The sequence below is a fragment of the Zingiber officinale genome, chromosome 6A (genome assembly GCF_018446385.1).
Source record: "Zingiber officinale cultivar Zhangliang chromosome 6A, Zo_v1.1, whole genome shotgun sequence".
NCBI classification, from domain to species: Eukaryota; Viridiplantae; Streptophyta; class Magnoliopsida; order Zingiberales; family Zingiberaceae; genus Zingiber; species Zingiber officinale.
Window position 1 is genome coordinate 129,426,907 of NC_055997.1, and position 24,394 is coordinate 129,451,300.

Consider the following 24,394-nt stretch of genomic DNA (forward strand, 5'->3'; position numbering starts at 1 on the left):
GGTAATAAAATCATAAATAATCAAAAAAAAATAATCTGAGGGATGAATTCCTTAACCATTATTATTATTATTATTATTATTATTATTATTATTAGTATGTCTGAAAATCGATGAGATGGAAAACTGAGGATGTGACGCTCCCTCTGATTGTTTGTAGACTCCGCTTTGACTTACAACATAGATGACGTCAGTGCCAGCTAGGGAAGAGGTCCCGGCGTTAGCCCTCTGACGCTCAAGTCAGTCACCGACGATGAAGTATAAGGCAGAGCAACAAGAAGACTGTAGCGCAAACAGTGAATATCGCATACTTCCATCGATGCTTGGACCCCCCCCCTTTATATAGATCTCTTGTAGCGCGCGTGCACGCTCCCCAAAGTGAGCACGCTACCCAAAGTTCCCCTGAAAATACTTGTCTAAAGTGTCTCTGACACAGTACCGCAACGGGTTGAGCATATCTCTGAAGTGATAGTGAAAGCTTCCGCCGTACGATCTTCTAATTGTCCATGTCCGGTGTCGGCGGCACTAACTCCCAAAAGGATGTCGATGGACACCAGAGAGAGAGTATGCTGCTAGGCCGAGCGGGTTAGCCGCTCGACCGGAGATTCGCTGTTCCTATGTCTTGTCCGCTCGGTGGGGCTCCACTGTGTTTAGTTCGCTCGGCAGTAATTCCACCGTTCCTGTGTCTCGTTCGCTCGGTCGGAATTCCACTGTGCTTGTGTCGCGTCCGCTCGGCCGAAGTTCTACTCCGCCAATATCGAGCCTTGCTACCTGGCCGAGTGGGGTAGCGGATCAGCCCGGCTTCTGTACATCGTCTCCTCCATCCGGCGTCTGATACTCCATTGAGTCGATCATTTGACACCTCCCCGTGTCGAAGGCGGGGTCAGACTGGGACCTACTCCTCCCGGTCGGGACATGCTCACCCGACCGCCCGATGCTATCTGCGCGTTGACTGCCTTAACTTTGACCTCCACCGTGATAGTTATCCTCCGCGGGGGTGGGATCTCTCCTCATCACTGCATCACATGCCTCCCTCTCAAGTCTAATCGAACGAGAGTGTAAGTCCGACTGACTGGACAAAATTGTCTGTGAAGCTCGCCACCCGATCGACTTCGACACTCCTTGGTCTCTGATTGGGACTAACATGACCCAATGGTTAGCTTTGTGATCGCTCTTTGCTGATCGACCTATTGAGGATTGCCGATCAGCCATAGTTCTTCCCCCTTAAGCCGATCGACACAACGAGCATTCGCACTTGGCCTTTTCTTGGGCTTCTCTGGGTGAGTGCGATCCTGGCTTACGTCACTCAGATTTCTAGGAAATCATGCAAATCTCTTCACATTAAGGTTGAGCGCGCACCTATGTCTTTTAATTACCCTCATTAAATGTCGTCCCGTGGCGATGCGCCACGTGTCATGCCTGCTGTCGCCGCACGCGGCTAGCGTGACAGGATATCGATGTGACGTTTGGCGGTTTAAATTCAAAGGTCTGATCTCTGCCTGAGTTTCTGCAACCTAGATCGGACGGCTCCAGTCGGCCGCCCCCGAGGTTTATAAGCATCGTCTGCCTACGTCTTCTTCATTCTGCATCGTCGTCTTCGTCTGCAAGCCTCTCATCATTGCCATCTTTGCAACGCTTTGCTCCATCGGTCTTTCTCCGACAATCTTTGCGATCTCTCGTAAGCCCTCATCTTCCTTCGATTGAAGTTGTTCGTTGCTTGTAAAGTCCTTTTTTCTAAGTCGCCTTTCTTCCCTGTTTTCTATTGAACTTTAGTTTCGATGGCAAGCTCTTCGCAGTCGCCTATCGGTGTCCCTGGGCTTTGGTACACATCTACTGAGTTCAGGTTTGACGTCGGTGACGCTGAGAGTTTGACCACCGCCTTTGAGTTTCCTCGCGGCTATAAAGTTGTTCTTTCTTCACCTTCCGATCGATCAAATTCTTCGCCGCCCGACTGTATTTGTTTCTTTAGGGATCAGTTTACCACTGATCTACAGTTTCCTATTCACCCCTTCTTTCCCGCCGTATGTAAATACTTCCGTATCTCCCTTCATCAACTAGTGTCAAACTCCTTTCGGCTACTGTGCGGGATAGTGATCCTATTCCACCTACACGTCATTCCTCTCTCTCCCCGGATTTTTCATTACTTTTATTATCTGAAATTGTCCGAGCCGGGGACTTTTCTTTTCCAAGCCCGAGTGGGCTTAGTTTTCTTTGATAAGATGTCGACCTCCAACAAGCATTGGAAGGAATATTTCTTTTTTGTACGCCTTCCCGAGTGGTCGGACTTCCCGATCCACTGGCAACTCAAAGTGGCCACCCAGCTTCCCTTGAAACAGTATAAGAGTCGATCGGACTACCTCAACCCAGCTTCCATGTTGGTCGGTCAGAAGTATGACATCCATAAGTTGCTACTGGAGGGTGCCCTCTATATCTTCAACATGAGTTCGATTCGCACCCGGCTTCCGTTCAGCTTAGGAATGTGACTTCTGTACTTATTCATATGATTCTAACTGATTTTTCTTCCTCTTTTGCAACCAAAGTCATGCTACGCGCGCATCTGGCCGACAAGGCTAAACTTGCAGACGTCACGATCAATGCGGCTGCTACGGAGGAGTTGGAGAACCGCGACCTTCAGCCGATCGGCTATCAAGAAGACCCCCAAGATGAGAGCGAGGCGGCTCCAGTCTTGGCGAGTGGTGGAGCAACTGGTGGATCACACCCTCCCTCCGAACGACAACTGGTCGTCCAGGTTCATGGGGTGTCAGGCTCGGCTTCCTCAAGAGAGCCATTGATCAAGTGCAAGAGGCGCCGGGCGGAGACATCGTCGCGCTCCACTTCCTCAGCGATGCGGTTTGCTGAACAGGTCGAGATGTTGACCCCGCTCCCGTCCAAGAGTTTGCTGCTCCTGAGTTGTCCGATCGGACGCCATCCTTATCCGGCCTGCCCGAAGGAACTGTCTGCGCGTCGCTGGTGGTCTTCATGCCACCACCATCAAAGGTCAAGAAATTGGGCATATGTCCGGCGTCTTCATCCAGACCGTCTGGACAAGCTACCTCTTCCCAGTCAGCCCCGAGCGGTCAGCGCCATATAACGACGATTCTCCACCTACCAACTGAAGAATGGCGTGAGTCAGCTGGCACTGCCTCCCGAGCCCCCGAGCACCAAATAATCATCCAGGGGCCGCTAGCAGAGATCTGGGCCGACGCCTGAGTCCGTGTAGCAATGATGCCTCCAAGGGCGCTTGCGGATAGCCATACCCAGATGTCGAATGGGGTAAGTGTTTTGTTTGTTCTTCGTAATTTATCTCTGATCATTGCTTACGTTTTTCTGGTTACTGTATTGGGTGGAGAATCTGACCATGTGCCAAAGGCTCGCATTCCTGGAGGAGGAAGTTAAGAATCTGAAGGCGTCGAGCGGCCAATCATCCTCCTCTCAAGAGCAGACGAACACCAAGGTGGTTAAACTGTGGGTCGATCTGGAGAAGAGCACCAAGCTGCTCAAGGCCAAATGGGGAAAGGTTGCAGAGCAGGCCACTCTACTGGCTCAGCTCAATAAGCAGGTCACCACCTTCGACGTCAAAATCGAATCAGCCAATGCGAGGAAGCTTCGGGCCATCGAAGACCTTGACTTGAAGAATAAAGAGGCCCGGGCTCTCATTAAGAAACTCAAGGAAGCTGAGGATTTTCTGGTCACCGAGCGGAACAATCGGTAGGCCAAAGAAGCTGCCCTTTGCGGCCAACTCTCTGCCAAAGATAATGAGTTGGCTACCGCGAAGGACGAGCTGGAGGCCTCCCGAGTGGCTTTGAAGACTTACCAAGATGCTGAGGCTAGCTGGTTCAAGATTATGAAGAAGAACTACATCCACTCAGACACTTTCAACGACAAAGTTGCCGACTGGGCACTTGGCTTGTTCGACCTAGCGATCGATGGACGATCGACCAGCTCAGAGAGGGAGGCTACCTGTCGGCAACTCTGACTAGCAACATCATTAGCCGGGACAAACTTATCGCATCGCTGCCTGATGATGCCTTAAATTACCTTGAGTGAGGAAATTTTTGAAGTTTTAATGAATGCTTGTCCGTTCGACCAAGCTTGATCTCCTTGTATTTGTTTTTTCAGCTCGTGGCCTTGTGACTTCTCCGATTGTCCACGATTAGTCCATCCAGCCGATTGATCATTTGTCTTCAGAGTTCATTATGATTCTGTGACCTTCCAATCAACCTTGGGAGTATTTTTAAGAATAGTCCCGAACGGTCACTGTATTTTAAAGACTTCAAGCTTTTGAATAGTCTGAGTTCACGGTCGGCTATTCATCGACACTTGCCCCGCTCACTGAGCTAAGGGTTTAAGGTCGCCGCTTGACCGTTGAGGAAGATTAGGCGAAGACTGGGTTTAAGGTCGCCGCTCGACCATTGATGTAGACCCGGATTTAAGGTCACCGCTCGACCGTTGACATGGACTAGGCGATGACTGGGGTTTAATGTCACCGCTCGACTGTTGATGTCCAACTAGAGTTTAAGGTCATCGCTCGACCGTTGATGACGTCTAGAGTTTAAGGTCGCCACTCGACCATTGATGATGACAGGGGCTTAAGGTCGTCGCTCGACCATTGACGTAGACTAGGGTTTAAGGTCGCCGCTCGACCGTTGACGCAGACTAGGGTTCAAGGTTGTCGCTCGACCGTTGATGTGAACTAGGCGAAGACTGGGGTTTAAGGTCGCCGCTCGACCGTTGATGTTGACTAGAGTTTAAGGTCGTCGCTCGACCGTTGAGGAAGATGAGGTGAAGGCTTGGGTTTAAGGTCACCGCTCGACCGTGGATGAAGACTAGGGTTTGATGTCGTCGCTTGATTGTTGATGCAGACTAGGGTTTGAGGTCGTCGCTCGACCGTTGATGATAACAGGGTTTAATGTCGCCACTTGACCGCTTATGACGACAAGGGTTTAAGCTCGCCGCTCGACCGCTAATGACGACAACAGTTTAAGGCCACCGCTCGACTGTTGAGGGAGACACATCTCAAGAGACCTTCGCTTTTTATTCATATTTTGCCTTGCATTCGAGAAACATACAAAAACTCATATATTCACTCGCGCACCTCTCATCCGACCCTATAGGGTTGGAGATGATTCACGCTCCATGGTCTCTCAAGCTGCCTTCCCTCTTCATCCTCCAAGTAGTAGACATCCAAACGGAGCTTTTGCATGATCTTGAAAGGTCCCACCCATGGGGCTTCGAGCTTGGTGACGTCGCTGACCGACTTCACTTTCTTCCAGACAAGGTCATTGACCTGGAACGACCTCGGGATCACCCTTTTGGTTGTAGTTCTGTTTCATCCGTTGTCGGTATGACATGAGCCGAAGAGCTAGCTAATTTTGCTAACTCATCTGCCGCCTAATTCTCCGATCGAGAGATTTTTTATATAATGACCTCCTGAAAGTTTGTATTCCGCTTCTCGAAGGCTTCCGCATAGAGCCTAAGTCAAGCATTGCTTATCTCGAACGTTCTGGATTGTTGCTTAGCAGCAAGCTGGGAGTCCTAGTGGATGAGGACTTTAACGACTCCCACATGTCGAGCTGCTTGTAGGCCGACTATCAATGCCTCATACTCTGCTTCGTTATTAGTAGTTATAGAGTCTAGTCGAACGAAAAGTTACATCCGGTCTTCTCGTGGTGAGATGAGCAATATGCCGATTCCGCTGCCTTGCCGAGTGGACGAGCTATCAACCTATATCTTCCATGTTGCCTCCGGCTGGACATTCTGGACCTCTATGACGAAATCCGCCAAGACTTGAGCCTTGATTGTAGCTTAGGGTTGATATTGAATGTCGAATTTGTTTAGCTCGGTCGTCCATTTTATTAGCCTTCCTGATACTTTGGGGTTGAGAAGGACCCGTCCCAAGGGACTGTTAGTCAGCACGATGATTGAGTGTGCGAGGAAATACGGACGAAGCCTCCGAATCACGAGAATTAAAGTGTAGGCTAATTTTTCCAAATCGGTGTAGCGAGACTCTACATCCTTTAATATATTGCTTAAAAAAATATACAAGTTGTTGCTCTAGGTCATTCTGCCTAACAAGGGTTGACCCAACCACATGCTCGTTGGACGATAACTAAATCCAGAGTGACTCACTAACAATTGGCTTGGCTAATATAGGCAAGGAGTTAAGATTCTCCTTAAGCTCTTCCAATGTCCGATCGCACTCGGCGTCCTACTGGAATTTTATAGCTTCGCGAAGCACTTTGAAAAATGGCAGGCTCCGATTGGATGATTTGGATATGAATCTAGACAGCGCGGTGATTCGATCGGTCAGCCGTTGAGCTTCCTTCAAGTTTCAAGGCGGCGACATGTCTTGCAATGCTCTGACCTTGCTTGGATTGACTTCAATGTCCCGCTCAGTGACAATGTAACCCAGGAAGTGACTACTCTTTGCACTGAACAGACACTTGCCGAGGTTCAGCTTTATCCCATAAGCCCTCAACGTTCGACGGGTCTCCTCAATATCTCCATATTACGGCCGATCTGTCGTCAGAACACCTTATTCATCAGCCTCTGGTAAGTGGCTCCGACATTCTTGAGTCTGAACGGTATGACGTTGTAGCAGTACGTTCTGTCGGTCGTAATGAAGCTGACATTCTCCTAGTTCTCGTGGGCAAGCGACACTTGGTGATACCCTTTGTATGCATTGAGCATGTAGATCAGCTCGCAGCCCATCGTTGAGTCCATCATCCGGTCTATCCTGGGTAACAGATAGAAGTCTTTTGGGCATGCCTTGTTCAAATCGTAGAAGTCGATGCAGACCCGCCATTTATTGCCCGACTTGGAGAGTAACACGACATTGGTTAGCCAACTCAGGAATTGAACTTCCATAATATGGTCGGCCTCCAACAACTTTTCTATCTCCACCCGGATGATCAAATTTTGCTCCGCGCTGAAGCCCCTCTTTTTTTGCTTCATCGACCGAGCGTCTGGTCGGACATGAAGCTCATGCTGAACCACACTCGGGGAGATACTGGGAAGCTCATGTGTGTGACCAGGTGAACACATCGTGATTTTGTCTAAGGTAGGCGACCAACTCTGCCTTCTTCTCCACCTCCAGGTCTACGACAATAAAGGTGGTTGCTTCCGCTCGACTGGGGTAGATCTGAACCTCCTCCTTTTTTTCGTACACTAATGTAGAAGGCTTTTCAGTGATTACGTTCACCTCTAGGCGAGGATTCTTCCGAGCGCTTCTCGCTTCGAACTTGACCATCTCAACGTAGTATCGCCGAGCAGCTAGCTAATCGCCTTTGACCTCACCCACCCGGGTCGTCCACCGGGAACTTGATTTTTTGGCAGTAAGTAGACACTACCGCCCGAAACTCGTTGAGGACCGGTCGACCCAAGATAACGTTGTAGGCCGACGATGAGTCCACCACGATGAAGTTTGTGGTCCTAGTTCTCCTCAGTGACTCTTCCCCCGAGCGAGATGGTCAGTCGGGCTTGCCCGAACGGCAGGACTTCATTGCCTGTGAAACCGTAAAGAGGGGTCGTCATAGGCAGCAACTCATTTCAATCAATTTGTAATTAATCGAACGACTTCTTGAATATGATGTTCACCGAACTCCCTATATCAACAAAAGTTCAGTGAATACTATAATTAGCGATTACCGCCCGGATGATCAACGCGTTGTCGTGAGAGATCTCCAGTCCCTCCAAGTCGTTGGGGCCGAAGCTGATCTTGGGTCCATCGGCCTTCTTCCTGCTATATCCCACCACGTGGATCTCCAGTTGCCGAGCGTACAACTTCCTGGCTCTGTTAGAGTCACCGTCGGTCAGCCCTATGGTGATCATGCCTATTTATCCTCGGGATGTGTTGTTCCTATTTTCTTCTTTCCGATTAGAGCGTCTATTTCACTCAGCCGGGACTTGAGAGGGATCAGTGTCATCCCTTCGCTGGTGTTGATGGTGCCGCTCCGGTGCCCTTCTTTCGTCCTCTCGCCGCTCAGTAGATCGATGCCTTTGTCGCCCATCGGGAGAAGGAGATCGACGACGGTATCCTTTTGGAGCCGGTCGGCTGACGATTGGTGTTCGACCGCGACAATCACGCGTGTGGCGGGTCGTCGACTGGTGGAAAGAGCAGAACATCGGCGTCCACACCTTGCCTTTTACCGCCTTCTGCGGACCTGAAGCCACATGCTGCATGGCATGTGTCCGGGTCTCCAGGTGTGGCCGCGCTCCTTCGACCCTCGGGTCTTTGGGCGGCTGATGGCTGCTTGACGGTCGGAGTTCGATCGTCGCCGAGGGTTTGGTCGACACCTCTTTTCTTCTTGGCGCTCGTGTTTTTTTCCACATTTATATATTTGTTGTCTTTTTTGAGCATGTGGTTGAAGTCCTTAGGCGGTTTCCTGATGAGCGATCGAAAGAAATCTCTCTCGACGAGCCCCTGAGTGAAGACGTTCATCATTATCTCGGATGATACCGAGGGGATGTCCATGACTATTTGATTGAAATGCTGTATGTAGGTCCGGAGCATTTCTTTTGATCCTTGCTTCAGAGACAAGAGGCCGACACTCGTCTTTTGATAGCGTCGCTTGTTGGCGAAATGATGTAAGAATATAGCTCAGAAGTCCTTGAAGCTGCGTATAGATCCGTCCGACAATATTCTGAACTAACGCTGCGCCGATCTGGAGAGGGTAGTAAGAAAGACTAGGCACTTTACTCCATCTATACATTGGTGCAGCGTGACTTCATTATTGAACCTATCCAGATGATCATATGGATCGGTCGATCCATTGTATGCCTCGATCCCCAACAGGGTATAATATTTGGGCAGAGGGTCTTGTAAGATCTTCTCGGAGAACTACCGATTGATCCGTTCGGACGATGCGTTGCTTCGAGGGCACCTTGCCTTTTCGTGCATCCCAAATGGGAGCATCATCTGAAGACGATCCTTGTTCTTTATTTACCTGGGCTATTTCTGAGGGGGTTTAGAACAAGGCGTGATGAAAGGGGATCGGCGGGGGCGACACTTCCCCCTGTGTGCCGGTCGATCTTCTATTCTGCCCCCATATAGAGATTTGCTCCACTCGGTCTTCCTGCCCCTCTCGTCTCTCGACCGCCGATGTCACAGGCTGCGACGCTTGCCGATCCGCTTAGCCTATTGCTGCTGCTCAATTATCTTTGCCGTTCGGGCTTGCACGAGCATGTTGAGCTCTTCCTGGGCGAACGTCACGGTGGTGAGTCATCCAGCGTCCTCCATCTTTTCGGCTCGGATGCAGGTTAAGTTCCCACAGATGACGTCAAATATGATCATATCCGAAAGTTGATGAGATAGAAAGCTAGAGATGTGGCGCTCCCGTTGATCACCTGTAGACTCCGCTCTGACTTGCAACGCAGATGACATCAGTGCCGAGCTAGGTAAGGGGTCCCCCGCGTTGGCCCTTCGACGCTCAAGTCAGTCACCGACGATGAAGTATAAGGCGGAGCAACAATAAGACTGTAGTGCAAATAGTGAATATCTATACCTCCGCCGATGCTTGGACCCTCTTTTTATATAAAGCTCCTGTAGCGTGTGTGCACCCTCCCCAAGGCGAGCACGCTTTCCAAAGTTTTCCTTGAAAAGACTTGTCAGTAAAGTGTCCCTGACATAGTACCGCAATGGGCCGAGCATATATATGAAGTGATGGTGAAAGCTTCCGCCGTACGATCTTCTGGTTCTCCATGTCTGGTGTCGGTGACACTAACTTCCAAAAGGATGTCGATGGATACAAGAAAGAGAGTATGCTGCTAGGTCGCGTGGGTTAGCCCCTCGGCCGGAGCTTCGTTGTTCCTGTGTCTTGCCCGCTCGGAGGGGCTCCATTGTGTTTAGTCCGCTCGGCAGCAATTCCACCGTTCCTGTGCCTTGTCCGCTCGACCGGAATTCCACTGTGCTTGTGTCACGTCCGTTCGGACGAAGTTTTGCTCTGCCAATGTTGAGTCTTACTGCCTGACCGAGCGGGGTAGCCACTCGACCCAGCTTCTGCACATTGTCTCCTCCGTTCGACGTTTGATACTCCATTGAGTCGATCATTTGACACCTCCCTGTGTCGAACGCGGGGTCGGACCGGGACCTTCTCCCCCCAATCGAGGCATGCTCGCCCGACCAGTCGATGTTATTTGCGCGTTGACCACCTTAATTTTAATCTCTACTATAACAACTATCCTTTGCGGGATGGAACCCTCCTCATCACCGCATCATTATTATTTTACCCTTCATAAATTTATAAGCATTGTCGATTTATTCCTTAACATAAGGATGAATTCAAAACAATTGAAATTATATTATTGAAATTATATTATTGATAAATTCATCCCCTCGATTAACCGCACTCATAAAATAAAAATGTATATGAAGGGCATTTTACCTTTTTTAAAAGTGTCGATGCAAATTTGTTCTCATTGAATTGTTAAATTCGCATCTGGTCTTGCGTTGTCATTTGAGTTCACAACGACGAGACAGGGGCGCACTCTGATCCGATCCCGGCAATGGAGGACGTGGAGCCGAAGACCGGCGAAATCTCCGCTCATCCTGAAGGAGATAATGAAGAACCCGATCTCCCAGGGGAATCCGGGGATTCTACCCTGGAGGCCAAGCAAGACGAGATCCAGCCGGCAATGGAAGCCAAAGAAGGCGAGATCGAACCAACTTCGGATGTCGCGGTAGGAAAGATCCCGTCTAAGTTGGAAGTCGAGATCGATAATAAGTTGGATGGCAAGGAAGGGGAGATCAAGGCTGAGGGAGCTGAGAAGAAACCCTCTTCTGAAACGGACGCTGCGAGAGGCGACGACATCCGGACGTTCACAATGCGGGAGCTTCTCGACGAACTCAAGGAGGAAGAGAAGGGGGCTTCCGAGGCAAAGGATGATAAAACTTGGTCTGTGGATCCGACCAAAGATGACGGCAGCGACGCCTATAGGAGCAGCGCTGCGGGGAGTTCCTCTTTTAGGTTTGTCCTGGTCTTATCTCCTTGCAGTCTCTTTATCTGGACTTACTAGTTTCTGGGAAGTTGTGCCCGTTAGATGTTTTCTCCTTACTCTAAGAAATTATGGGACCTCATTCGTTAGTAGTGCTCTTTTTGGTGGCAGTCGGGGTACTGCTTCTCACAGTTGCTCACGATTTGCGATTGGGAGTTCATGTACATCCCGATGATTCAGAATTTGAACACACACGGTAACTGATACTTTGTAATGGTTATAGCAATCAGAGTGAGCATCTCAGAAAACTATGCCCTGTTATACTCGGATCAGTGTCACAAAAGAATCTTCCAATTTTGACAATGTATCTCTAAACTAGGAAACACAAGCTTATTGTATGAGATGACAGATCAGGTGCCACAAAAAAATAATCATCCAATTTTAGCAACGTATCTGTAAACTAGGGAACACAAGTTTATTGTACGAGATGAAAGATATAAAACAGCCATGAAACATGAGAAAAGTGAATAACCATTACCACCACAACTTGGGCAGCATAATTGGTTAGGCTGACTTAAATTGTCGTTTCATTTTTTTTTTTTGTTGATTGTGCTGTTAAATAATTTAAGCTCACTGACCTTTGCTTGAAGTAGGATCCTCATATGCCGATTAGGCAGAATCCAAAAAAAAACAGAAGAGATAATTATCTAGAGCACACAAATTAATGGTTTCAAAATATTGGTCAGTGGCAGGTGTATTGTGGTTTCCCAGCTAAAACTAATCCCAACTAAATCTGAAAATTGATAATGTTTAGAACATATTTTTGTGTAAAAAAATGATATATTAGCATTACAATGAAAGTGGATATGCTTAACAGTTTTCTTGAATGTGACATTTGAAATATCTATTCACTGGTCAGACAACAGTAGTGCAGTGTGAAGTACTTCATATTCTACATGAATGTGATATCTGATATATCTGTTTACTGCAGCGCATAATAGTAATTTAGTGCATGGATATATTTTCGGGAGAATCCTTTTTAGGGTTTTTATTCTCTGTTATTTTTTATTTACCTGAATTCGTAATCTCAATTTCCATTTTGCTTTGCTTGATCTATTTTTTCAATCTAAGATACTCACTTCCTTGTTCTCCTTTGCCAAGGAATGATCATTCATATGGAACATGTCTATTCTCATTGCACTTTTGATTGCAAAATTTTTTTGGTATATGCATGTAATTTTTTTTCTAAATTTCTGTGTATATGCATATATTTATTTCTCAAACTAAAAGGATGAAGTGATTAACTTTTCTATTTCAGTCACAATGATATTTCCATGGATTTGATCAACAAAGTAACTGGAACAGATGAGGAAGGTCGATCCCGCCAACGGATGCTTTTATATGCAGCTAAAAAGTATGTTCCATTTTCAACCTGCCATTGCTTGCCTTATAAATGAAGTTGAACTTTGTTAATCATCTAAAATGTTCTTTATTTTGTCTTAATTAAAATCAAATACATTCCATTTCCAATTTGTCATTGCCTCACCTTGTAAATGAATTTGAAATTTTCTAATCATTCAAAAATATTCTTTATTTTTCTTGTTTCTCTTTTACATTCTCTTGCCTTTGGGGACAATGATTATCTAAGAGAATATTTCAAATGCTTCAATTATTCAGTCATTCATAAACATTGTGACTAACACGACTTAGTTCCAGGAGAAATAAGATCTGTGTTGCTGGTCATAAGTAGTTGAGACTAACACATCTTAGTTGATCTTTCGCAAAGTGATGGTGGTTTTGGTGTTTTGCGACTTTATGAAATCAGGTGCATGCTCTACACCATAGAAATATGGTGTGATCATAGTGGAATTATCTGAAGCATATTGTAGCTGCAAGTTTAATGACATGTGTCTTAGGAGGAATGAAACTACAAGATGGCTCCTTGGTTCTAGAGAACTGGGCTAATATATGGGGTGGTTGGAGAAAAGAAGAGGAGGGAAGACGGTTTGATGTGAAGGCAAAAGAAGGAAAATATCCCTGGGGATGACAATTTGTTCATCCTTAATCAAGATCCATGTTGCCTTGAATCAGGACCCCTCTCCATAACTCGAAATGTAAATGATGTGGGTATGGGATTGTAAAAATAATTAATGTATGCCCCCACAGTGCTACATCCTCTTCTTCTTCCCATCTTGACACTTGATCTCTTCCCCTTTCCTCCTTGGGTACCACACCCTTCATGCATGCAGGCCTCATTGATCCATGCCGACTAACAGAGTAGCCCTGCTTACTCCCCTCCCCTCCCTCTCTTGCATGCTGACAACCTTTGGTCCATTTCCTGATTTTGCAATGACCTCTTCTGTTGCTAGATTCAGCGCTGTCAAGCTCCCCTCTCCTTGCTCTGATTCATTCCACTTTTCTTCCACCACGAGCGGCCTTGCTTTCTCTCTCTCCTTATCCCAAATTCCATCTTGCTGTTGCTGCTACCTCAATATCACTGTCTGGCGAGGCCTTATGAAAAGTGTTGCTGGATCCAACTTCGATGCACTTGGTTGCTTCCTGGTGTTGCAGAAGCTGTCTGCCAACACCGCAAGAATTGAACTCAGGATTTTTTCAATCTTTTCCTAGGTTTACCTCATGGTCCTTTGTATCCATCTAATTTGGAAGCAAATCTTGGATAAACTGCTTCTGCAAACTCCTTCAGATGGCATCTCCATAGTTTATTTTGGTCGAAGTAAATGAGGAAAGAAGCTGTCATAAAGGAACTTCCCTCCCCTCTACCGGAGGTAGAATCATTCTGTCAGTGTAAGCATTCCCTTAATGAGTCTTTCAACTTTGGAATTCAACAATGTTCTAAGCTACTCTGTTAGACATTCTATGGATTCCAGTAGTTACGATTAATTTGAAGAGAATCTGAGTATTTTTTTTTACTTCTGTTGTAAGATGCACATAAAATGTCATGCCTATCTAATCATGAACAGGGTTTCATGAGCTTGAATCATATAAACAAATAGTACCTGTATCTAAGGAGTGTAACTGCATAATCACCTTATTTGAAGCTTTGATGTTTTGGTCTGAGTTAACTCTTATTGTCTGAGATTACATTGATCTGAACCTTGATATTGGAGGTGAATACATTGTTTAAGATATAAAATAAGCAGATTCTATAAGCTATTTCTTGTAAATGACTCTGTATATTTGTAGGTATGTAAGTGCAATAGAGAGAAATCCGGAAGATCATGATGCACTTTACAATTGGGCATTGGTTCTGCAGGTATTATTCCTGGTGCCTTCCTGCCCAAATTTCTTTATATTACTGCAGATTAATATGCTTATAGTGTGTATAGGTCCTTAAATAGAGTTCAACACAGGTAGATCCAAATGGTTGGTAGTACATCCTGGTGTTTTCATAGTGCCTTTAGTCTCACCTTGACTTCTGGAGTTTGTCGATCTGCCAACTTGATTGAATATCAAAAATCCCAAGTCTTCATGAAGTTTATTTATTATGAAATGCATATTAGCTTTCTCTCTAGTTCCATATGTACCAATGGTATCTCATGTGCTATTTTCTTCTCATTTGAAGGTGATCCAGTTTTGTTGGGCTAATAACTTATTTGCAAATGATGTTATATGCAGATTGGAGTAAAGAAATTATAAAATCATTTTCAAGTGTCTAATATATATAGATATGCATGTATATTTCACCTGTTAGTTGTATTTGAGTGACCAAATATATACTTCACTATTTAAGAAGTATATACAACATGATGAGATTCTACCTTGTTCATGAAAACTGATTGGTGTATACTCATTATTTCAGACAATTATTATAATTTTTGGCCGTATCTTGGCCTTTTAATGCTCTGCTTATGATAGTCAATTTGTTTAAGAAAAAGTATTTATTATCGATAATCTAGGAAGTCCTAACAATGTGAAAAGGATTCTTAATTTGATGGTTTTCCTGATTAGTCAGTCTCTGGATTAAGATCTCCTTGAATCATCAGATGGTTAACTTGTAGATTTTTTAGCCATTAAGGTTACATTTTTGCTATTGAATGCTGAAAACACACTACCAAAATGGTTAGGCTGATTCAAACATGGGAAAGTTTATTTTTTGTTTGCTATTTGTCTCTGTTGGCATATCTATCCAGACGAAAGATCCTCGTTCTGTAATCATGTAGTTCTGTGTTTTCTGTTTGTTTCTTCATGTCAATTTGTCACTATGCTGGAACTTGGAATGCAATCTGAAAAACATTACTCGTGATAGAAAATCATGACTTATTTCTTTCACTCTTGATTTTCTGTATTGTTCAACTGTGCTAGGAACATTTTAAGTGTATGCATAAAGCACGTCAAAATGCTTTGAGTCCTATCTATGGGACTAATAGGATGGTTATTTCGTTTTTAACAATGTCAAAAATGTAATTGAAGTTTGTACTCAAAGAGGCATTTTTTTTCTTACTGCACAATGCAGGAAAGTGCTGACAATGTTGGCCCTGATTCTGATTCTTCAAAAGATGCCTTACTTGAAGAGGCATGCAAAAAGTATGAGGAAGCTATACGTCTTTGTCCTACACTTTATGATGTAAGTGATTCTGTCCTAAACCATTGTAGAACAAGGTACTGAAATTATGCTAATATGTCTAGAAAATTGTTACTCTCTTGTACTCTGTTCATGATTTACAATACTGGAAGTACTTCAATTGGTCAGACAGCACATTTTACTTGAACCACTGATATTGTGGCGCTATTAATTTGGATAGTATAGTTGATTCCTTGTTCTTGCCATTTACCCAATAATGGTTACTGTAGGTTGTACTATCACCTTGACAGAATTTATGATCAAGAGTTTTCTTGTGTTTCTGGTTCAATAGACCTGGCTCATTAGATGTTAGAATCATTGTTTTCATGCATGATAAATGGATGTTATTCTGTTGATCAAGGGTTTTTACCAGATACATTATATATGATCATCTTGTGGCTTTTCTAATCAGTGCCTTAGATGGATAAATAAAAAAGGGTTTGTTCAGATAGGAAAGTAGTATATTTCTATATGAAATGTCATCTTTAGTACATTGCATGATTTTAAGGGGTATTACAAGGGACAACAACAAAGGAGAAGAAAGGAAAAAAGGGAAAGAAAATAACTCTTCCTAGGATTGTCTAACAGCAGATATTGTGCTTCTAGCTTGTGTCATGAACTTGCTATGTCTTGAGTTTTGATCTTGGAAATTTTAGGAGGCTAAATTAATACAATATTGAAGGGGAGCCTTGGCGCAACGGTGAAGTTGTTGCTTTGTGACCAAAAGGTCACGGGTTCGAATCCTGGAAACAACCTCTTGCAAAAAGCAGTTGCTTTGTGACCAAAAGGTCACGGGTTCGAATCCTGGAAACAGTCTCTTGCAAAAAGCAGGGTAAGGCTGCGTACAATGGATCCTTCCCCGGGATCCCGCATAGCGGGAGCTTCGTGCACCGGGCTGCCCCTTTTATTGAAAGATGACTGAATGACAAGTGTGATGAGATATCTCACATAGAGAGAGAGTTCTAAGATGAACTACATAGGTGAATGATCAAGAAGGAAACAGTATGATTCTATCATCAAGTCGTGGACTTATGAGCACCCAGTTCCTTCACCTTGTTTCCTAATACAGAGAACTAAAGTGACATTGCTACTCTTCTTAGGGGGCAAATATGAAACCCTGCCTAGGACACTTTCTTTGAGGTAAGGAATTTGAAGCGAAAAAGACTTTTGCCACGATGCTTCATTTCTGTTATAACTGAGATTTCATATTTGTTTCTGTTTTGAGGGGAAGTTTCCTGCATATGTTTGTCAAAACGTAAGGTGCATGTGATTTTTACTCGACTACCTTGTCACAATGTTTTTTTTAATGGTTATGCTCTTCTAAAACACTATCCATTTGCTTTGTGGGACTTGTAACAGAACATAAAAGTATTGAATTGTAGTTATTCAACTTGTATTATATTCAAGTTTATCTAAAAGTTTTAAAGTTATATGCATAGGGCTAAGTCAGCAACTTTCATAATTTGAACCGAGTATCCATAATTGTAGTGACAAGGCTTAGTTGGTGTATTAATTTTCTTTAGGCACATTATAACTGGGCTATTGCAATATCTGATCGTGCTAAAATGCGTGGTCGTACAAAGGAGGCTGAAGAATTATGGAAACAGGTCAAACTAAACAATCTAGTATTTATTTATTTATTTTTATTTTTTTACTAGTATCAAATTTTTATTTTCTAGTATTTTTGTTTTAATTTCTCAAATTTATTGAAGTGTTTGACCCTGGTTCTCCTATGCTATAGAAATAATATCTTAATTGCTCATATTTTTCTTAATTTTTTATTTGGAGCTTTTCTTTCATGAATCAAGTAGCTCCTTGCTTTCCTTTCCACTGACAACATGTAATAAATAGATTTAGTAAATCATGTGGAAAATATAGTGCCTCATTTTTTAAAAGATAAAAACCTAGTTAGCCAAATTATACCAATTATCCAAGATAAAAACATTGTGCTTTAGCCCCTAATGATCTCATCTAATATGATCCACCTTGGACTTTCCACCACCCATTCCATTCATTGCTGCACCATATTCCTCCACTATTTACTTTTTTTACAAGCTGAAAATGGCAACTTAGAAAAAAAAAATGATGTGACCTAGCAGATACCATGCAAGAATTATGAATTTATTTAATTGCTTAGCTTCTGTCTCTGCAGTTTGTCTTTCTAATTTTTATTTGTTTCTGTTCCTGTAAGTCCCTTTTACTTATTGGTTTTTGAATTTTGATGACATACTTATATTGTTTGATCCTTCTTTTACAGGCAACCAAAAAGTATGAGAAAGCTGTTCAGCTCAACTGGAACAGCCCACAGGTCTGGTATTACAGTTGTTCATATTCTTGTATTTTCCTTCATATATATAACCTTTTTCCTCATGCTGTATCAATATCACTAACTTATATGGTTGTAAATGAAAATTTTACCTATATTCATTGTCAGTTTATCCAAGGTGCTAATTACATAAAGATTTTATTATTTGATTAATTTGCTTCATTAGAGGCCCAATTCACTTTGGTAAGTTCATGCTTTTGAATATCTTATTGTTAATTTCTTAAAACAGCCATTTGTCATATTTTATTTGATAATCGAATACATCAATATCAGTATATTAGGTTGGTCGGTCTAGAGGTCTATAGCTCATTCTCTAATTGATGTCAAAATATTAAAGCCTCTCACTATTATCCTTCCTGCTGATATATTATCTCCAATCAGGACACATTTTAAAATTAACTACTTGATCTTTTCCTAGATGTTTACCATTGTAGTAGCTTTGCCTCGTTATATTTTGCTTAGACATTGATACTTTTATGCAGTTATGCGTTTTGTTCAAGTTACCATACTTTCCTCCATGTTTTAATTCATTTCTTGCATGACATAATTTTAATGGTATATTACTAATATATGGGTCTCTTTACCCACTATTGCTTTTAATTGGTTTAATAGTGTACTAATCAATCAAATTTCCTTATTGGTTTATGATAGGCCCTTAACAACTGGGGGCTTGCTTTGCAGGTAGATTGATATTGGTTTATCAACTAAGTTGATTTATTATTGAAGTAATTTTATGTTAGTTTTTAATCTTATTAAGGCATTTTGGACAAAATCATGATACAGGAACTTGGTGCAATTGTTCCTGTACGGGAGAAACAGACTATAATAAAAACAGCTATAAGCAAGGTAAAGCCATGAAATTGTAAATAAAGTTTTACTTCTATATTATTTGTTTCTGTTTCAAAAGGTTAAATAAAGGTAATGCCACATATGCCTTTGATTTAGCGCTCAGTAATGTGAAAAGGGCCAAGTACTTAACCTCGAATAGTTTGCAGATGATTTTTTGTTATTGCCATTGCTCTTATCATGATAACTCCCTAATCGTGCTTGTGGCAGTTCCGCGCCGCCATCCAACTACAGTTTGATTTTCATCGAGCAATTTACAATCTCGGTACAGTGTTGGTAAGGGTTTTCTGCCTTCCATTTTTTGTTGTTTTAACTTGTAACTATTATTTTAGATAAGCAATGTTGTTTTTCTGGCTCACTCTTTACCAGTTACTGAATCTGATAATTATCTGTTTCTACATGTAGTATGGCTTAGCCGAGGACACTTTTAGGTCTGGCAGACCCGTCAATGCAAAAGAAGTCTCTCCTGAAGAGTTTTATAGTCAATCAGCTATATATATTGCAGCTGCTCATGCTCTGAAACCAAACTACTCAGTATGACCCTATCTGCATTCTCTTGTTGACATTTTTTTTCAGTTCATGAAGAACATATCTATTTTCTGCCTGTCTAAAATTCCTGGACCTGATATTGTTTTCAATTTGAGGAATAACCGTTAAAACGGTAAAAATTAATTAATTGTGAGTTAATCAGTGGTTTGATCCTGTTTGTTGTCTTTAATAATCATGCAGGTTTATCACAGTGCTTTAAGGCTAGTTCGATCAATGGTGAGTTATCTTCAAAACCTTATTGTTCAACTACCACTTATAGCATGTCATATTAATGGGAAATAGGCAATCATGGTTGGAGTTACAAATCCAGCGTCTCGGCATGTATGGTAAAGATTGGCATTCCCTGGAGCTTCGTGCACAGGGCAATATCTACCTAAAAAACAATAACAGAAACTATCATAATGATATTGATTGATTTTATTGCACAATTATTACTAGAGTGGAAGGTTTAGAATTACTTATTCACTGGAGTTTCACTGGGTGGTCTGAATGAGTTAGTTCAGTTGCTGATGGCCACACCTTGTGTCAATATGATGTGGTCTCAGTCAGCACCGACCAGGAAGGGAAGAGTGTAAAGAAGAGAAAAAAGAGGAGGATGAAAGCATGGAGGAAGAGGAATCATAGGATGAAAAAGAAGAGGCGGCCTTCGTGCTAGTTTGAAATGGTACATATGGTCTATCCCAGGTGGCAAGGAATGTGATTTTTTTTTCAACTCTTATACTTGTCATTCTTGCATGCATAGGCCAATTGGGCTAGAAATTAAATTTTCTACAGAGAGGTGAAATTAGCTCTTCTAGACAAGTAAGAATAGGTGTGATCTCTTTAATTAAGCCTAAGATGCTTAGATCCTTTCTTAGGCTGGGTTTACTTGGGTGAAAAAATGGGATAGAGAGGATGGCGAAAAAGTTGGAGACGCAAAAACTCACAAAAATGCATGTGAAGCATGAATAATTCATCTATCATTTTGTGTTGCTTTGCTTTCCACTCGCATCTTTCCACCTAAGTAAACCCAACCTTAGTTTAACCAATGGGAGAAAATACCTTTCTTGAGAAGAAACTTCATTTCACTGGTTTGATATTTAAATCTTATTTTCCTACCTGAATTGTCAATTTAGGATTGACTTTCTTTATGGTATAGGTAATATTATCACTGCCCCTTTTTGGTTTAGTCGTATGAATTTGACAAGCATTATCCACTTATAAATGTTTTTCCGACAGCTTCCTTTACCCTACTTGAAAGTAGGCTACCTAACTGCTCAACCTGCTCATATTCCAATAGCACCTCATAAAGAATGGCAAAGATCTCAATTTCTTCTGAATCATGAGGGACTTAAGCAGGTAAGCTGCAAGTGTTTGTCCTTTTTCCTTGATTCAGGCTTCTTTCTTCTATTCTGAAATCAATTTAATTATAATCATTTTTTGCTTTAGCGACATGATGATATGATGATGTAAGGTTATGCATCAACTGTTTAGACCATTCTTATTTGGGAAAGTCAACATGATCTATTACATGGTGATCAGAGTTGCTAAGTTATGATCTTTATATTCATAAAGCAAAATAAATAGTCTTGCTCAAATTTAATTAATTCAGGACAAAATAAATTATCGTCACTCCAGCTTTTTCTCTCATAATTGTAAAACCTCAACTAGGGCAATTTCTATATATGAAATAAGTCAACTTTGTTGAGTTGTATGAACTCTTTACCTTTTTGTTCTTAGTTGTGTCTCAAGTCAATGTGACTGCAAATTTAAATTAAAAATAAACCTTTCAGTCTCTCTTGGAACTATCCTTGTATAGCAAGTAGACAGGATGCCCTTCTTTCCATCATGGAAGGTGTTTAAAGGTAACTTGGATTGCATCACAAGATCCAATATCATATTTTCGATGTCTCATGATGGAAAGCAGGAAGTTTTTTACTATCGGTATAGTTTTGCAGTACAATAGGAGAATAAGGTCCATGTAGTTGCACCAAATAGTAGAACTAACACTTAATAATGATAGTGATGCTGGAAAACAGGAACCACCATGTCACTGAGAAAAAAAAAAAAAAAAATTGAGTCAAGAACTAAAGAGTAAAGGCCAAGATATAGCAGACCAATGATGCCTTACCTGCTAAGTAATGGTGGAACCTGCATTAGAGAACATTTTTCTGGTAACCAGATGTATCTTAGAGTTAAAGCTTAGAAGAGACAACTAATTCTCTAATGCCAAATCTGCTAAGTAATGGTGAAACCTGCTATTTTTGATGAAATTATGAGGCCTGGTGTTATTGGACTGCATGGTTGTTGTAAGGAAAAAGTAAGTCTTTACTGATATGACCATTATATCTCGATAGCATCCAGTAGAATTCAAGTAATTCTGATGTGTATGCCCTGACTAATGAGCATTTGCATCACTAGTGTTTATGGCACATCTTGTACGTTCAATTTGCACTTTTAGCTTTCCTACTTTTTTCATCACCCTAATAAAGGAACCTCAGGTAAATTATCAGTTGAAATACACACACCTGGACATTTTTTCTTCTAATTTTTTTCTTATATAAAAGAGAAGTTCTGCTTGTGATTGATAATGTACAGGCCGCTCCACTTAGAATTCCTCCTGATTATGAAAACTCATGTTTCTTTGCTTGATGGAGAAGAGATGGATTATTGGTGAACTGTGCATGCTAAAAGAAAGATTGCTCTACTCAGTTACTATATTCCATGCCATTGTTTGTGTTCAAAGAGGAACTTGTTTTCTGTATTCATGCATTTTTTATATCTTCGTGTACACTTTAGATTTGGTGATATAATGGATAGAAATCCTACTGAGTTTTTTTTTTATCTTTCCAGATAGATGAGATCGTACTGACGAATCCTATCTTCTAGATAGAGATCATACTGACTAGTGTTATCTTTCCCAGGTCGGTAAGGCTGAGAAGCATCTGTCACAAAGTCCTTCTGGGGTGTTGTCAGGATCTCCACAAACTGATAAATCACTACTTAAAGTTGATGTCCAAGACATTGTTTCTGTTTCAGCCTGTGCAGACCTTACACTACCTCGAGGTGCTGGTCTTTGCATTGAGACAATTAATGGCTCAGTTTACTTGGTAAGTTTGCCATAATCAAGCATCTAAATAGAGATAAATTCATGATGTATATCCCTCTTCGTCAAGATTATGATGTTTTTTTCCCCAGTGTTTCTTTGCTTTGCTAATGGTTGATTTACGCACTTGGTATATTTTGGTTCCTCTTGGATTCTTCCAGGACTAGTCGCTCCATGTTTGAGGCATTTAAATTTAGCTTAGGGGAAAATGTCTATTATGATATTATCTATGCCACCTTTGCTAGGATCAGACAGTTTTGTTGTTGTCTATATGATTTTTTTGACAATGGTTCATAAATATGGCATTTCAAAATATACTTATTTTTTTTGTCGGGAAGGTATGAAATGTTGACAAGGATCTTCCTCATCTGAACAGCTAACTCTTTTTTGAATATTTCTACTTATCCTAGCAAAATTTGAGATGGTTTTATTCATTTTAACCTAAACCTGGTTGGGAACTTTGGAACTGCACCAATGTTGCTTTTATATGCAGCAATGATGTGAAGTTGTTACACTAGGAGTTATAAATTGTTTTAGATTGATCTTGTCGCTCATTGCAATGGTGTATGACGCTGGTCATGTGCTCCTTATACCAGGTTGCTGACACATGGGAGTCGTTGTATGGCTGGTTAGATGCAATACGCCTTGTCTACACCATTTATGCCAGAGGAAAGAGCGATATTCTTGCTGGAATTATTACTGGTTGATTTTCCGTTTTTCATACAACAAATATTTTTCGAGACCTCTACAACTTTGGACAACTGGGGCCTGAATTATTACCTTGACATTTTTTTGTCCCCAGAGGTTGTTATTTACGATGTAGTCCAGTTATTGTTTCCAACATGTACCATAGGTTTAAAGTCTATTGAATTTGCATATTAGCGACTAGCAGGATAATTCTTTAGGCTTTTTTCTTAATTTGGAGATTTGCGCGTACCAATTGAACTACAGTTTGGTTTCCAAATTGTTTAAAATTTAAAGTTGTTTTTTTTTTTTTTTACTTCATGTAGAGAGTTTCTCAGTTCAATGAAACATCAACAACTATGATTCCTATTTATTCTGGAGCGTAGAGCCCCAACAATGGAGCATCATCCTAAAATTCTAATATTTTTCTCCCTTCTATTTGCCATTTGTTGCTTGTGCTTCGTTCATCAATTCATGTGATCGATTATCCCCATGAGCAAGTCTAAAGGGAAAACAAGTTTTGGGAACCTCTAATTGGGCCTCAAGCTGCCCGTGATTAGTTTGGATACATATTTTAACTCAACAGGCTATATTGATCCCGTCCCCTTGCAATAATTTTTTTTATATTTTAAATTATCTTAATATTAAAAATTTTAATTGTTGTTATATTTTGATTAATTGTTAATTACAAAGTACACTTGTACTACTGGAGCCATGCCCAAAGCATGGACTGAACTCAATTCGATCCAACGGTCGTGCCCAACTGAACTGGTTTTCGATCCAAGCTTGGTCACAAGCTACTACTCAACCTTGACATCCCATTTGGCAAAGATGGCCCAATCATTTCGCCCCTCTATTTTTCGTTTTGTGAACACACCTTACTTGTATACGCACCAAAGAACACATCCTGCTTGGTTCTTTCATCAGCCATTTCATCAACTATCCTTCTAAATGGTATCACATTAACAAGTTCATATGTGAAAAACAACTCGATGCCCAACAAAATTGTTCATCAGCGCCTGTGAAAAAAGAAGAAAAAGATCACCTGGAGATTTATTAGTTCCCAACAAACTTACAATCCTAGTACTAATTACAAAGAAGATTCAGCTTTCCTTGATATCATTATAATTAACCAACCCAAGTTTCGAGTGGATTACCCATTCAAAATCTCTCAAAGAATTACTGAAGAGGCTTGTAAGATCGCACTTCCATGTGAATTTGATTTTTCGGCTGCATTTATTGTTCCGGATCTTGTATCTTACTATACTGAAGACAATGAAACTCGAGTATAATTAATTCATGATACCGGATCTATGATGTTACTTTTTGGTCATCCAACATCCGACCTTCCAATCACTTGACTCTGATCTCTCCAATCCCAAAGTTTCACTAC

General features: G+C 41.9%; 1 protein-coding gene across 1 annotated transcript; it reads left to right on the forward strand.

Annotated features, from left to right (window-relative positions):
• The first annotated feature begins 10,392 nt into the window (after positions 1-10,392).
• On the forward strand, positions 10,393-23,214 carry LOC121998066 (protein HLB1-like). The gene is made up of 14 exons (XM_042552805.1): positions 10,393-10,961; positions 12,248-12,343; positions 14,134-14,203; positions 15,404-15,514; positions 17,035-17,118; positions 17,769-17,819; positions 18,489-18,518; positions 18,621-18,683; positions 18,894-18,959; positions 19,089-19,217; positions 19,413-19,448; positions 20,451-20,570; positions 22,136-22,321; positions 22,914-23,214. The coding sequence occupies exons 1-14, from the start codon at positions 10,501-10,503 to the stop codon at positions 23,022-23,024; spliced, it is 1,614 nt and encodes a 537-aa protein (XP_042408739.1). The 5' UTR covers positions 10,393-10,500; the 3' UTR covers positions 23,025-23,214.
• Positions 23,215-24,394: the final 1,180 nt, after the last annotated feature.